This window comes from Dama dama, chromosome 5 (assembly GCF_033118175.1).
Source record: "Dama dama isolate Ldn47 chromosome 5, ASM3311817v1, whole genome shotgun sequence".
Classification (NCBI taxonomy): domain Eukaryota; kingdom Metazoa; phylum Chordata; class Mammalia; order Artiodactyla; family Cervidae; genus Dama; species Dama dama.
Genome location: NC_083685.1, coordinates 64,525,667 through 64,540,537, shown reverse-complemented (window position 1 = coordinate 64,540,537; position 14,871 = coordinate 64,525,667). Strand labels below are relative to the sequence as shown.

The 14,871-nt window shown below is 35.5% G+C and overlaps 1 protein-coding gene across 5 annotated transcripts in view; it reads left to right on the top strand.

Annotated features, from left to right (window-relative positions):
• Positions 1-14,871, top strand: part of FBXW7 (F-box and WD repeat domain containing 7) — a 215,993-nt gene that overhangs the window by 186,420 nt on the left and 14,702 nt on the right. For all 5 annotated transcript variants that reach the window (XM_061142505.1, XM_061142504.1, XM_061142503.1 and 2 more), the window contains 2 exons: positions 2,521-2,662; positions 13,090-13,224. In XM_061142505.1, the coding sequence (XP_060998488.1) occupies positions 2,521-2,662; positions 13,090-13,224 (277 nt within the window). The remainder of the gene's footprint in view (positions 1-2,520; positions 2,663-13,089; positions 13,225-14,871) is intronic.

Below are 14,871 nucleotides of genomic sequence, written 5' to 3'. Positions count from 1 at the left end.
AAATGTATCTTGTTTCTATAGCAACAGCTGTTCGAGGGTAGATAGTTATATATGGGTAACGGAAGATACATTTAGTAGCAGTGAAATAGACCTCACAATTACTAACTAAATCTTATTTCATGAGGTTACTGTGTTAGAAATCGCCTTTTATTTGCTTTGTAAGCCTTATGTTTTTAACACATAAATTTCTACACCAGTAGAATAGTTTCCATAACAACTAAATACAATTGTAGTCTTGTTTCCTGCACCATTCCATCATTTTTGGATTTTGCATCAGTATAAAACTTTTCCTTCTCCCACACTAATTAGGCTAACTTAAGCACAATATCTATTACCCAGCCAATTAAAAATGGCTTTGGATGTCATTTGGAATGTGGTGTTTTAAATTTTAAATGACAAAAGCATCTTAAGGGCTTTTTATGAGTCTTGTTGGCATATTTGTCACTTCAAATAATTGATTGAAAATTAGATATAGAAACCGTAGGAGCTTTGTGATGGTGACATTTCTTTTTTTCCCCTCAAAATTTTGATTTAGAGTTATTCTTTAAAATGCAATAAAATTAACATTACTCAGACTTGTGATTAAACATTGTTACAGCTTGCATCTCTTTTCTTCCAGGGAACAGTTTATACTTTTATTTCATTCGGTTCTGGAAAATATTCCTTTCAGATGCCTTTGGTTGAAATTTAGAAATCATGATAATTAGAACAGTTTATATACCAAAAATGCAAAAATGATACAGAAGAGAACAATAAGGCTATTTCTTGCTTATTCACAAAATACTTTTTGTTGTGATTTTCCCGTGTTAACTGTCCCCCCCTCTCTTACTTATGCTTTGCCTTCTGACAATTTCACTGTGTTTTGGCACTTTCACCAGAGGGTGTGGAGTGATAGGTGAAACTGTCCACTTCATTTTTGCTTTTTTCTACTGGTCTTGGTAAACTCTTTCTTGGATGAGAATGCTGAGTTTAATGTTTAAAGTAAGCTATTTTTTTAGTGTATGGGTTTCAGTCAACCATATAATTTTGGTCTTCTGTTAATAAGACTAATACCAGGGCAGAAGTATTAAATGGTTCAGTTGTTTTTAAGGCCATTTATAAATGAATGCTGAATTTTTACCATAGAACACATTTTAGTAAAGTTTTTCTTCCGTCGCTCACTTTTTTCTATTGAGAAAGTACCTGCAAAGGAGGAAGTTTTATTTTTAACCTTTAACACAGTCTTACTAAAGAAAACCAGGCAGCATATTGATTGCCATGTCTTTTTAGAGACTTGGTCAGTGTGTATTTGATGTTCTTTAATTTTGTTGAAAGATTTTCTAATAATAAAATGAGACTATGATTTTTCATTATTTTTATTAGAAAATTTAAGTTACAATCATATTCTATTTCATTTCAGAGGAGAAAATAGAGCTTACCTTTAAAATTTGATAGAAGAAAAAATAGATTTAATTGTTTTATGTTAGAGACCATCTTAGATGAATAATGTTAAAAGATTTAAAAGTGGTAGATATGAAGATTTTTCTGTATTTTTCTGGTGACTGAGATGCATTTATAAGCAAAATAATGAGATATACTAGGTAGAAAAGAATTGGGGTTACTTCATTAGTAATTTTTCAGACCTTAATAGTTAACTATTAGGATACAGTTTATATGTTCTTTGAATTTTAAACACTGTACTGTCTTGGCTCAATAAACTGAAGATTACTTTGCAAATGTAATTTTGTTAACTGAATCTTCCTGCTCCTTTTTTCCACACATCTCTAAAATAGAGATGTTTAGTATTTACTTATTTTATTAGTTGGCAGAATCAATTGAATTTCAGATTTGTGGTGTGTGTGTGTTTACTGTCTCAGAATTTAAATTATTGGATAAAAGTATTTTGATGATCTCATTTCACTTAATTTTGCTTATAATATGTTCTCACTACCTACCTATTTGAGTAAATACATTTCTAATCAAGGCTCACTCTTATCAAATACTATATAGACTAAGCTTAATAATAACAATAGAAAATTAGAGAAGAATAGACAAATATAAATAATTTAGAAGGCAATAGGGGCAAACTTAAGGAATAATGTGACCAATGAAATGTCTAAAGCCTTTGAATGTACTACTACTTATGATATTTTAAAGCATTAATAAGTCTTCCACCCCTTTTTATGAAAGAAATTTAAATTTTTGTTTAATAATGTTCCTAAAGACCAGTCATAAGACAGTTGGAACCTGAATCTTCTAAGAAAGTATTTTAACATTATTGGTGTGTTATCAACAACTTGCAGTTTTGCCATAGAGATTCTACCACTTGGTTGCAATTAGCTGTGCTGGGATAAAAACAGCTGGTTACGTAGGAGGGAGGAAACTTACCTAAGAATAGCAGAATAAGTTTTGTGTATCCTTGCTTTCTGGGAATAAGCAAATACAAATAATAATTTGATGTTTGAAATATACCATATCATCTCATTAGAGCCCATAATTCTTAATAAATATCTCTTTGCTTCCACCCTTGTATTTTTCTAGCACCACTGGGCTTGTACCATGTTCAGCAACACCAACAACTTTTGGAGACCTGAGAGCAGCCAATGGTCAAGGGCAACAACGACGCCGAATTACATCTGTGCAACCACCTACAGGCCTCCAGGAATGGCTGAAAATGTTTCAGGTGACATGTCTAAACACAGTACTTAAAATGCTTCACTTAGTTGCTGTGGCAATAAGGGATTATTCAGCCATGAAAAGGAACATGCTACACCATGGATAACCCTTCAAAACCATATGCTAAGTGAAAGAAGTCAGACACAAAAGGCCACATAATCTGTGATTATATGAAATATCTAGAACAGACAAATCCATGGGAGACAGAGGGCAGATTAGTTAGTGATCGCTAGGTGATGTTTGGAGGATAGACTGCCAGTAGGTACTGCGCTTCTTTCAGGGGTGATGGAAGTGATCTGGAATTGGGTAGTGGTGATGGTTACACAACAGGATGGATGTGTTGGGAGCTATTGAAGTGTACATTTAAATGGTGAATTTTATGTTTGTGAACTATATCTCAATTAAAAAATGCTATTAAATACAAGGGAACTCAACTTTAAATTTTAAGTGTGTTAATCAAGAGGGTCCAATGCTTATTTTGTGTAAAGTGTCCATTTGCACTGTTCATTGCTTTTTAGATAATAAGTTATTTCTTTTTCTCTTTTATGTTTGGATTTCTGGTGTTAGTGAATGTACTTGTTTTCTAAACTGCATGGTTTGGAAGTTAAGCATTTAGGAGTATTAGTCACTGGTAGTGACTTATCCATCACCGTTACCCTCATAGCCTCCAAGAGCTGATGCAGCTTTTTCCATAGATGGCATGCTTGTATGTAGCTTATTTTGTTCAGAATTCTGATTACTATATTTTACTAGCATATAAAGTTTGGGGAAGTTTACCAGGAAGATTGGTTACAACCAAACCTTGAATCTTAGGAATTTTTTAACTCATGATAGTGATATTAAGTTAATTTATCTCTTCTTCTAGTGAGATAATGCATAGAAATCAAGTATTTAGCAAAGCAGTTGGCATGGATTAAACATTCTTTGTAAATAGTAAATAATATAAAGTATGTAAAGTGAAGGTATCTCTGATTATAGCCACCATACTAGTGTAAATGAATATATTTCCTTACGTCTGACTGTTCAATTGATGGTATTTTCTGAATCCTAGGGGAATAATGGTTGAAAAAGAAGATACTTTATGGATTTTGTTTATTTCTGATTTTTGTGTCCATTTATATAAATCCCAATATTTTAAATACTTGAGCAAATACTAAATGTCCCAGTTTTTTTCTTCTGTAGCTGGAAAATGTACTTGAAGCAATGTTTCTTTAAAATGGATTTTTAAAATTGTTTTCTACTCTTCAGGTAATTTCAGAATTTTTTTTTTTCCCCAGTTGATAACTGAAAGGTTAGAGCAGCACCTCTCAACAGGGGGCAAATTTTCCTGTGGTTGAAACATTTTTAGCTGTTGCAAGGCTGGCATCTGATAGTGGAGTCAGTGTGAAGGACAGCCACCCTCAACACAGAGTAATCTAGCCCAGAATAGCAGCTACTGAACTTGAGAATCTCTGGCTTCAAGGCATGAAAGTTGCACTTTACTGTTATGATGTTATGAACCACCACAATCACAAAGCTTTTTGTTTTGTTTTCATAGTCACTTGTTAATTAAACTTACCTTTCATAAGAATTATTCTCTCCGCTCATAAGTTCTTTTACCTTAGGTTCATGATTTATTTTATTTCATTTTAATCTTTTCCTAAACGTGCCCTCAGAATTCTAAATTTTTTGTCTCATCCTTTTAAAAAGAGATGTATTCACCCCCATTAGAGGCGAAAAAAGAACTCAGACACTTACAGTGCCTTAAAGAAACGCTTTAACGGTTGTGTCATCTCTGATTGAGCCGAGGAGACGGGAACATGAGTGGGCATTGTCATGTTTACACACATACAGTGTGAGCAGTGCAGCACTTGAGAACATGAGGTGCTGATTTCATGTGACTTTTATAGGAAAGTACCAACATGATGGAAAATTACACTGTCAGTAATGGTTTTATCATCACTGTAGACACCCTCCAAAATACTTATTTTATATGCAAAGCTTATCAGAAGGTAGTCTAGACTGTAACTTATTTTGTATGTAGTATGGGCCTTTTTTTCCCCCCAGTGTTTCAGAGTTCCAGAATATTCTTTGCTAGCTATTTAGTTTTACCAATTTTAAGAGAACACTCTCAAATGCTGATCTATAGTAGGGAGCTTTTGTGCTCTATTTTGCATTGAGGGTGTGTTAGGGAGTCCTATGTTCAGTGTTTGCTTGTTTAGCTCACTCATGCTTTTCTTAATGAAATGTTGTCATGTTACCATGTACTGTATTAGGTCATCAGATCTGAGATAGCATAGATTATTAGATGCATCCCAACTTCAGAAATGTTAATTGTAAATTAAAAAAAAAAAAAAAACTTGTTTAAAATGAATGAGATTTAGTAAACTAACATATAGAATTATCCCTGAAGGCTTAATACTGTATTTTTTTCACGTAACTATTCTCTAGCAAAAAAATTTACTAGCAACAGAAGGTCAGCTAGATAGATCAAGACCTTAATCCTTTGAGTACCTTGTCTGCCTGACACACCCACGGCCTCATTGTAGTGCCTCATGCCCTTTATTTTCAGGGCTGGTGCCAGAGTAACTAGGAATGAATCACTTGCCTAAAGGCTTGCAATGCTTTAATGCTTAACTTGGAGAGAGATAATTTCATAGTAAAGTAGGGGAGTCATGAGTTGACCTATGTAGTATAGTTGAGGGATAATTAAACTGGCTTGATTTCTACAGATGTGCTGTGGGGCATTTAATGATGCCTTTTCTATGGTATAACAAGCAAAATGGGAGAACTTGTCCCCTTACTGTTCTGCTATTGCTCCTAAGACAGTGATACAGCATGATTTTGGTCCAGCTCCATCTATTCTGACAAAGTACTCTGTACTCAATTTATAAATTGAATAAGAACAAATGATACACCATTTTAGATAAAAGGAAATTGAAACAGAATGCCACTCTAAAATAGAAGTGCCAATTAGAAACAAAACTAAAAAAGTCCAAAGATTTTGTACTGTTTGAATTTTCAGTTGCCATTGATTCTTTTTTTTTTTTTTTTGGCAACACCAGATTGATGCTTTCAGACTGTTAATTTGGGAGCAGAGGATTGGTCATTTTTTTGTTTTATTTTGTTTATGTCATTTGAGTGTTAATATATGGTTTTTCAGTTGCAGATGTTAGACTAGGTAAAGGTATATTAACATTCTCTGAAATTGATATTCAGAAGTATCCTGATATAATGAGAAGCCCTTTGACTTAGAAGGAGAAGCTTTTAGTACCAATTCTGGCTTTGCCTCTTAATAACTGGGTAACTTCATTGATATTATGTAACCACTCTTGCCATTGTTCTCATCCTCCGTGAAACAGATATAACACGAAAAAGTTGTCAAAAGAGAGAAAACGTGTAAATGTGCTTAAAGCTATACTTGGAAATACAGTAGAAACTCAATAAAAGAAGTGTCCTTTGTGAGCCTGTTTTCTCAAGTCTAAGAAGAAGCTATTAACACTAGCTTCAAACAAATGTCATCAGATTAACAGTATCAGCATTATTTTCATCAAAGCATATTTATATTAAAACTATGATGCACTTTGAAAATACCTGTTACACTCCTTAATATGTTTTCAATAATAAAACAGAAAATACTTCTGTGTTTTGAAATTAAAAGTGGAGTAAAAACTACTCTTTTGGAGGACTTAGGTTTTATGGTAACACTTAGAAATTGTATATGTTTTCTAACTTATTTGGATCTCTTTTATTTGCTAATTAACAAAATATTAAAACAGAGTAGTGCCAGAAGTAAATGAATACAAAACTACTTTGCTGTTACATTTGAAACAGTCTGATCAAGAAGCCCTTTTAGGTGAGAAGAAGAGTGGAAGAAGGTCATGTATGTAGCCAGAGAGGACTAAGGGAAAATGTTTCTGTCTAACATCTTGAAGACTTCTATGCAAAAGTAGAATCAGACTGATTATTGGTTTCTTCAGCAAACAAAACCTGGATCATATTCTTTGAGTTGGATTTTGATGTAAATTTGAACTTTACAATTAGACCTGACCCAGAGAAGAATGGAGATTCTAAGTATGCTAGTCCTGAAACTGTTTAAACAGACTAGATAACCATCTTCAGGAGGTACTAGAGAAGTGAGTTCTTCATCACGTGAAATTCAGGTGCTAAACTGCCTAAAGTCGTAGAGTATGTGTATCTGAATGAGATACCAAGGATCATCCCAACCAATAACCATAGCTCGTTTGTGAATCACCGCATCACTACTGGAGAGGCTGGTTATTTAAAACATAAAATGCCCTCAGCCCCACCTTGACCCCTGCATCAGACTCTCTGATGGTGGATTGGAGAACTCCATGATTCTGCACCACTCAGCCAGCACCTAGGAACCGCTGGTCTGGCCAAGCCCCTCATTATACCCAAGGTGGGGTCTCCGAGACGCAGACTAATTAAGGGGCTTCCCTGCAGTGAGTTTGCTAGTGAAACTCGGCCCCTGATTACAGTTCAGGGCTCCTTCTACTCATCTCTGCTTCTTTCAGGTACTCTCTAATTATCTGAAATCAAATAACACTTTCATGGGGAGTTTTCAAGTTTGCATTTTAATTTTGTACACAAATTAAATTTTGTTTATCTTGATGATCCTTTCTGAATTTGGAATGTTTTTCCTGTCCCCTTCAATATGTTCCGCTAACTTTACCATGTAAGACCAAAGGAAAATGCTTTTTTCTTTATAAGAACAACTACTTTTCAGAGCAGAAATAAAATAATTATCAGACTTTCCAACACTTTTTCAGATAAAGAAGCTAAGGCCTACAGAAGTAAGTTCAGTTCAGTTCAGTCGCTCAGTCGTGTCCGATTCTTTGTGACCACTGTGCAGCACGCCAGGCCTCCCTGTCCATCACCAACTCCCGGAGCTTACTCAAACTCATGTCCAATGAGTCGGTGATGCAATCCAACCATCTCATCCTCTGTCTTCCCCTTCTCCTCCCACCTGCGATCTTTCCCGGAATCAGGATATTTTCCAATGAGTCAGTTCTTCGCATCAGGTGGCCAAAGTATTGGAGTTTCAGCTTCAGCATCAGTCCTTTCAATGAATATTCAGGACTGATTTCCTTTAGGATGGACTGGTTGGATCTCCTTGCAGTCCAAGGGACTCTCAAGAATCTTCTCCAACACCACAGTTCAAAAGCATCAATTCTTTGGCACTCAGCTTTCTTTATAGTCCAACTCTCACATCCACATGACTACTGGAAAAACCAGAGCTTTGACTAGAAGGACCTTTGTCCGCAAAGTAACATCTCTACTTTTTAATATGCTGTCTAGGTTGGTCATAACTTTTCTTCCAAGTAACAAGAGTCTTTTAATTTCATTGCTGCAATCACCATCTGCAGTGATTTTGGAGCCCAAAAAATAAAGTCTGTCACTGTTTCCCCGTCTATTTGCCATGAAGTGATGGGACCAGATGCCATGATCTTAGTTTTCTGAATGTTGAGTTTTAAGCCAACTTTTTCACTCTCCTCTTTCACTTTCATCGAGAGGCTCTTCAGTTCTTCTTCACTTTCTGCCATAAGGGTGGTGTCATCTGCATATCTGAGGTTATTGATATTTCTTCCGGCAATCTTGATTCCAGCTTGTGCTTCATCCAGCCCAGCATTTCTCATGATGTACTCTGCATATAAGTTAAATAAGCAGGGTGACAATATACAGCCTTGACATACTCCTTTCCTGATTTGGAACCAGTCTGTTGTTCCATGTCCAGTTCTAACTGTTGCTTCCTGACCTGCATACAGATTTCTCAAGGGGCAGGTCAGGTGGTCTGGTATTCCCATCTCTTTCAGAATTTTCCACAGTTTGTTATGGTCCACATGTCAAAGGCTTTGGCATAGTCAATAAAGCAGAAGTAGATGTTTTTCTGGAACTCTTCGCTTTTTCAATGATCCAACAGATGTTGGCAGTTTGATCTCTGGTTCCTCTGCCTTTTCTAAAACCAGCTTGAACATCTGAAAGTTCATAGTTCACGTACTGTAGAAGCCTGCTTGGAGAATTTTGAGCATTGCTTTGCTAGCATGTGAGATGAGTGCAATTGTGCAGTAGTTTGAATATCCTTTGGCATTGCCTTTCTTTGGGATTGGAATGAAAGCTGACCATTTTCCAGTCCTGTGGCCACTGCTGAGTTTTTCAAATTTGCTAACATATTGAGTGCAGCATTTTAAGAGCATCATGTTTTAGGATTTGAAATAGCTCAATTGGAATTCCATCACCTCCACTAGCTTTGTTTGTAGTGACGCTTCCTAAGGCCCACTTGACTTTGCATTCCAGGATATCTGGCTCTAGGTGAGTGATCACACCATTGTGATTATCTGGGTCATGAAGATCTTTTTTGTACAGTTCTTCTGTGTATTCTTGCCACCTCTTCTTAATATCTTCTGCTTCTATTAGGTCCATACCATTTCTGTCCATTATTGTGCCCATCTTTGCATGAAATGTTCCCTTGGCATCTCTAATTTTCTTGAAGAGATCTCTAGTCTTTCCCATTCTATTGTTTTCCTCATTTCTTTGCATTGATCACTGAGGAAGGCTTTCTTATCTCCCCTTGCGATTCTTTGGAATCATGCATTCATATGGGTATATCTTTCCTTTTCTCCTTTACCTTTTGCTTCTCTTCTTTTCATAGCTATTTGTAAGGCCTCCTCAGACAACCATTTTGCCGTTTTGCATATCTTTTCCTTGGGGATGGTCTTGATGCCTTCCTCCATGTCAAAATTGGGAACCAATCTTGGAAGCAGACTAAGCAGGCAAGTCCCAGTGATACCATCCAGTATACAGAATAGAAACTTTCTGTGGGAAGATTTTTGAGATAGCATTGGTGCAGTGTTTCCTGACTCTTTGGGGATTCATTCATTTATTCAACAAATATTTACAGAATAACTGTCAGGTGCTAGGCCCTAATTTGAATCTGGGATACAATAATGAACAAAATAAACAAAAACCCTTTTCTGAAAAACTTTAGTCAGAAAAGAGGGGGTTTTGAAATGGTTTGCAATTTTTGAAAATTGCACAGAAGAAGGTGTTAGAGAAGGAATTAGGGAAGTAAAGCATGTGGGTGCCTAGGAAAAGAATAGTCTAGGAATCACCAAGTGAAAAGGCCCTGAAGCAGGGCATGCTGGGTGTGGTTGAGGCACAGAAAGAGGATCTCTGGCCAAGGCAGAGTAAAGGAGGGAAAGAAATAGGAAATTAGAGCCTCGTGGACCAACCTAAGGACTTTGGTTTTACTGCACGTGAAGTGGGAGGGCTTCAAGCAGAAGAGTGAGCTGACGTTCAGCACTGTCACTCCAACTGTCTGTGGAGAACAGAACTAGGAGGGCAAAGGTGGGGAGCTGGGAGACCAGGTAAGCAGTCACAGGAATGACCCAGGTAGCTTAGTCATAGTCAGGTTCTGGGTATATTTTGCATTTTATGACCTTAGAATAAACTGATGGATCATAGTCAGGTTCACAGTAGTCATAGTCATAGTCAGGTTCTGGGTATATTTTGCATTTTATGACCTTAGAATAAACTGATGGATCAGAGCTATCTGATGGTGAGAGTGAGGGAGTTGAGGATGACTCCAGAGTTTGGGGCCAAACTAATATAACAACAACATTTTACTGAAATGGGGAGGATTTGAAGAGAAAGATCATGGATATAGTTTCTGTTACATACCCAAGAATATATGGTGAATAAGCAATTTTATATACAGGTCTGGAATTCAGGGAAGAAACCCAGGCTGGAGAGAGGAAATCTAGGGCCTGTGTAGTCCAGACCTTTGTTGGAACTATGTAAGAGATGTGACTTAAGTCATTGGAAGGTTGAATATGTATCTTCCTTGAAAACAGTCTCATTTATTTTGTAGCTTACAGCTTATGTTACTAACTCTTTGTTGGTAGTATATGTTTCAGTAAAATGTCACAAAGTAACATCTGTGGAATGTATATTTAATTCAAATTGAAATATAAGTTAAATTTTATATAACTTATCAAATATTTTAAAACAAAAAAATACTGTTGTAAGTCTTAGAAGCATTTTGCTGTATGGGCATTATTTTCATCATGGCCTTTGCCTTAAATATATATTTAAATTTGTGGCACAGTTTCTGACATTTACCTAAGACCTGAATTAGTTAGTTATCTTCTAATCTAGCCTTTTTCATTGTATACTGCAGCCCCTAAAATCCTTGAAAAGATATATATTAATTTTTTCTGTTAGAGGCTTCCCTGGTGGCTCAGTGGTAAAGAACTTTGCAGGAGATGAGTGTTCAATCCCTGAGTCAGGAAGATCCCCTCAAGAAGGAAATGGCAACCCACTCCAGTATTCTTGCCTGGAAAATTACATGGACAGAAGACTCTGGCGGGCTATAGTCCATGGGAGCGCAGAGAGTTGGACACAACGAGCATGCACATACATAAACACAGCACTTATCTACCTGTGTTGATACTGCTTTTCTGTTCCTTTTTTACAAACAGCAAATAATACGTCAACTGAAAAAAAGAAAAATATTAAACATGTGTAGTATATTAACAAGTCAGCAGTTATCTGTTACCCAAAAGGGGCATGTTTTTATACTAGTGTGCATGAATCCTTATCATGTAGATAGAGAAGAACAGCATATTATAAGAAGCTACATCTTCCTGTGAAGAATGTAAATCAATAACTCAGAGTTTATAGTACTGTTACTAAGTCACGGATGAGTGGCAATTGATCAGCATGAGTTTTGTCAAAGAGGTAAGTTTTGAGCCAGGATTTGAAGCTGTGTGAGGAAAACAGAGTGAAATAAACTTCAAATTAACTACTTTTAACTGGTCAAATGAAAGCAAGAAAATAAAAGTCACTCAGTTGTGTCCGACACTTTGCAACCCCTGGACTGTACAGTTCATGGAATTCTCCAGGCCAGAATACTGGAGTGGGTAGCCTTTCCCTTCTCCAGGGGATCTTCCCACCCCAGGGATCGAACCCAGGTCTCCCGCGTTACGGGGGGATTCTTTACCAGCTGAACCTCTAGGGGAGCCCTTTAATTGGTCATGTATGTGCATATACACACATACAGATATTTTTAATTTCTATGTATAAATCTTCACCCTAACCAAAAAGGATACACAGTGAGTACTCAAGGAGAATGTTCTGGGTATGTGTGTCAAGGTAAAAGGAAAAAATAGAGCTTATTACAGCCTCTGTTTCCTCATATTTGAAGGTAAGAATGGAGATATTCCCCAGGGTTTTTATGAATAAGTGAGATAATGTTTGTGACATTATTATGTGGTAGTACTATGGAAGCACTACTGAAATGTTTGCTAGTTGTTAGTTTAGTCTACACGTAAAGAAGAGAGAGGATTCATTGCAGATTCTGAAGGGGTAAATATTTTAAGAAATACTTTAAAAAGGCTTTCAGTGACCTCAGAGTATCTCAGTTTTCAACTGTTGTCTATTTCACATATTACAAAATCCAGGTTCCTAGTTTGAGCAAAAAATGGAATGTCAAAATCCAGATTTTTCTAGCTCCAAACCTCACATATTGTTCTCTCTTCTCCCATTTCCAAAATGGACATAATAATTCATAAAGGTACTCTATCAACTTGCTCAAGGATGTTTTTTCATCTGAGTGTTTCAAAGTTACTTAAATGTTTTCTTTGACTTTTGTGTGTGAGACCCCTGACATTTTAAATGATTCACATGTCTGTCTGGTTTTTCCTTTTAAGAATCATGGCATTTCTGGGGAAGTGTTCCTCACTGAGGGGAAAGAAAAATTAGGCAACCCCTTAGTATAGTTTAATAGAGCTCATATTTTTGAGGTATAATTGTTTTTGTTTTTCCATAATATATACTTTATTTCTTATTCTCTTTTATTTTAGCCTTTCTTCATATTCTCATTTTACTGTTAAGTCACCTGCCATTTACTGTTATTTGCTGTTTTTTATTGAAATTATTTTCACATAGCAAATCAAAGCCCTTTTAATTTGTGGAAAACACGTGTCAGATGGGCATTCTAGCCAGTTGTTAATTCTTCTCTAGTCGATGCTGCCAGTCTGCTCTCCGATGAGCACCTTACTAAAACCATGAAGTTTTATGGTGCCCACTGGAAAGGAAGGGAAGAAAGGAAAATCATCTCTCAAAATTCTCTATTTATTCAATAGCCCAAACCAATGTTTCTGAATAAAATTTTGTTTTCTCAACCAGTATCTTGGTGGTAGATGAGCATGTCACAATTATAATAACATGCAAAAATATTTTTCTGTCAAACTCAAAGCTTTTACAAAATAAAGATAGCTAGTAAATTTGAAGAGGCTAAGTGATTATCACTTCAGTGCCTTCTTTTGTAAGTAGCCACTTTTTATATTTTGTGTAGATGTTGATTTTCCTTTATGAGTTTATAATTTGAGACATTTATTAAAATAATAAAAATTTCTGATTCCTCTTTGACAGAGCTGGAGTGGACCAGAGAAATTGCTTGCTTTAGATGAGCTTATTGATAGTTGTGAACCAACCCAGGTAAAACATATGATGCAAGTGATAGAACCCCAGTTTCAACGAGACTTCATTTCCTTGCTCCCTAAAGAGGTAAGGATTATCAATTATATTCTTCATTGGTGCTATTTGAAACTATAAATCAATAGCTACCCACCCTCTTTAGACGTTGTTGTGCTAATTACGGTATTCAGTATTGTCAGTTTAACACTTAATTAGTGTTAAAGGTTGCTGTAAATGATAAGCTACCATAGTTTAGCATAATTTTCAGATTAAAGTATACTTACGGACTAAGTATCTTCTCTCCACTGCTGGAATAAGTCATACATGAGACTAAGCTATTGAGTTTCATTAATTTGATTGTTCCTTTACCAAGATTTTTTTCCCAGCTTATTTGAAGTCCAGCCTTTGTCTTGGTGTATTCATTACATTAGTAGATTTGTTTTATTCTGATTTTATTAAAACAGCAGTATTTTTTTCTTATTTTGTTGTTTGTTTATCCTGACTCCCTTTAAGACTAATAGTTTCATAACTCTGTTGGATTGTACTTCTCTGTGAGTTACATTATGTGATTATTTTGAAGTATATAAAATTTCACATGTGTATCTTCTGTTATTCATCTCCCTTTTTACCCCATCACACACACACATGCCAAATCACAGATTTCCCATACCAATTACATTTCTTAGAGCATTTCTTTTAGAATTACTTATACCTATTTGTTTTAATATCTTTGTATAATATAAAGCATCTTTGTTTTTTTATCATAGACTATGATCATATGTGTATTCCTGACCATAAATAAGGCATCGTTTAGATGTAGTTCTTTCATTGAGGTTGTAGGCATCATAGTTTCATTTTTTGTCAGCAAACAGAAATAACATTAATGCTACCAAGATTTATATTTTCACAAAATTTTTATATAGATCAGCTAATTATAGATCAGCTAAGAAAACAATATAAAATAACATTTATGTTAGTATAAATACAAAGGCAAACAGTCCTGAAACTTCAAACTTGAAGAGAAAGGAAGTTGATTTCTTTTTCAGATAACCATTCTACATATCCTAAGGGCATTAAAGATAGTCCTGATGATAATTTCACATTGGATATTTATAAAATTGGTTTCATCATAGTTAATGGATGAAATTAAGTGTAACTCCAGGAGAAATCAAAGTGGAAAAAAAACATCATTTTCCTGAAATGTTTCTACTTTGGAGTGATTTTTTTAAATGACATTGTTCCAGAAAAAAATTTTTTGTTCTTGCTGGCTCATTCTAAAACTGAACCCTTTGGATTGATTTGGCTTATGAAAGTGACATAAGCTCTCTTTACTTCCAGAAGGGTGCTAATAATAGGAAACACTTTTTTATGTATTTGATCAAAAGTGAATTTATTCACCTTTGATATATCTTTCATAGTTTTCCTTGATAATCCTCCCTATTTTTTATTTTTGTTAATATAGACTTTTCTCTGAGTCTAATTTTTTGTCATATCTCTAAAGATTGTGAGCTTTTTGCTTTATTTGGATTTCCATAGTAGCTTCATAACACACACAAAAAAATGATTTATAAAAATTGCTAAGAATCTAAAAAGTATAATTTATTGATAACCATGCAATAAAGATTTTCTTGGATTAAGTGTTCATTTGAAGATTGCCTGAGGGCAAAGAAGTGTTGCTAGACAGGAGAATGAGTGAGCCTGGCTTAGCATGACACCTGTTTTCCCCTGCCCCCCGCC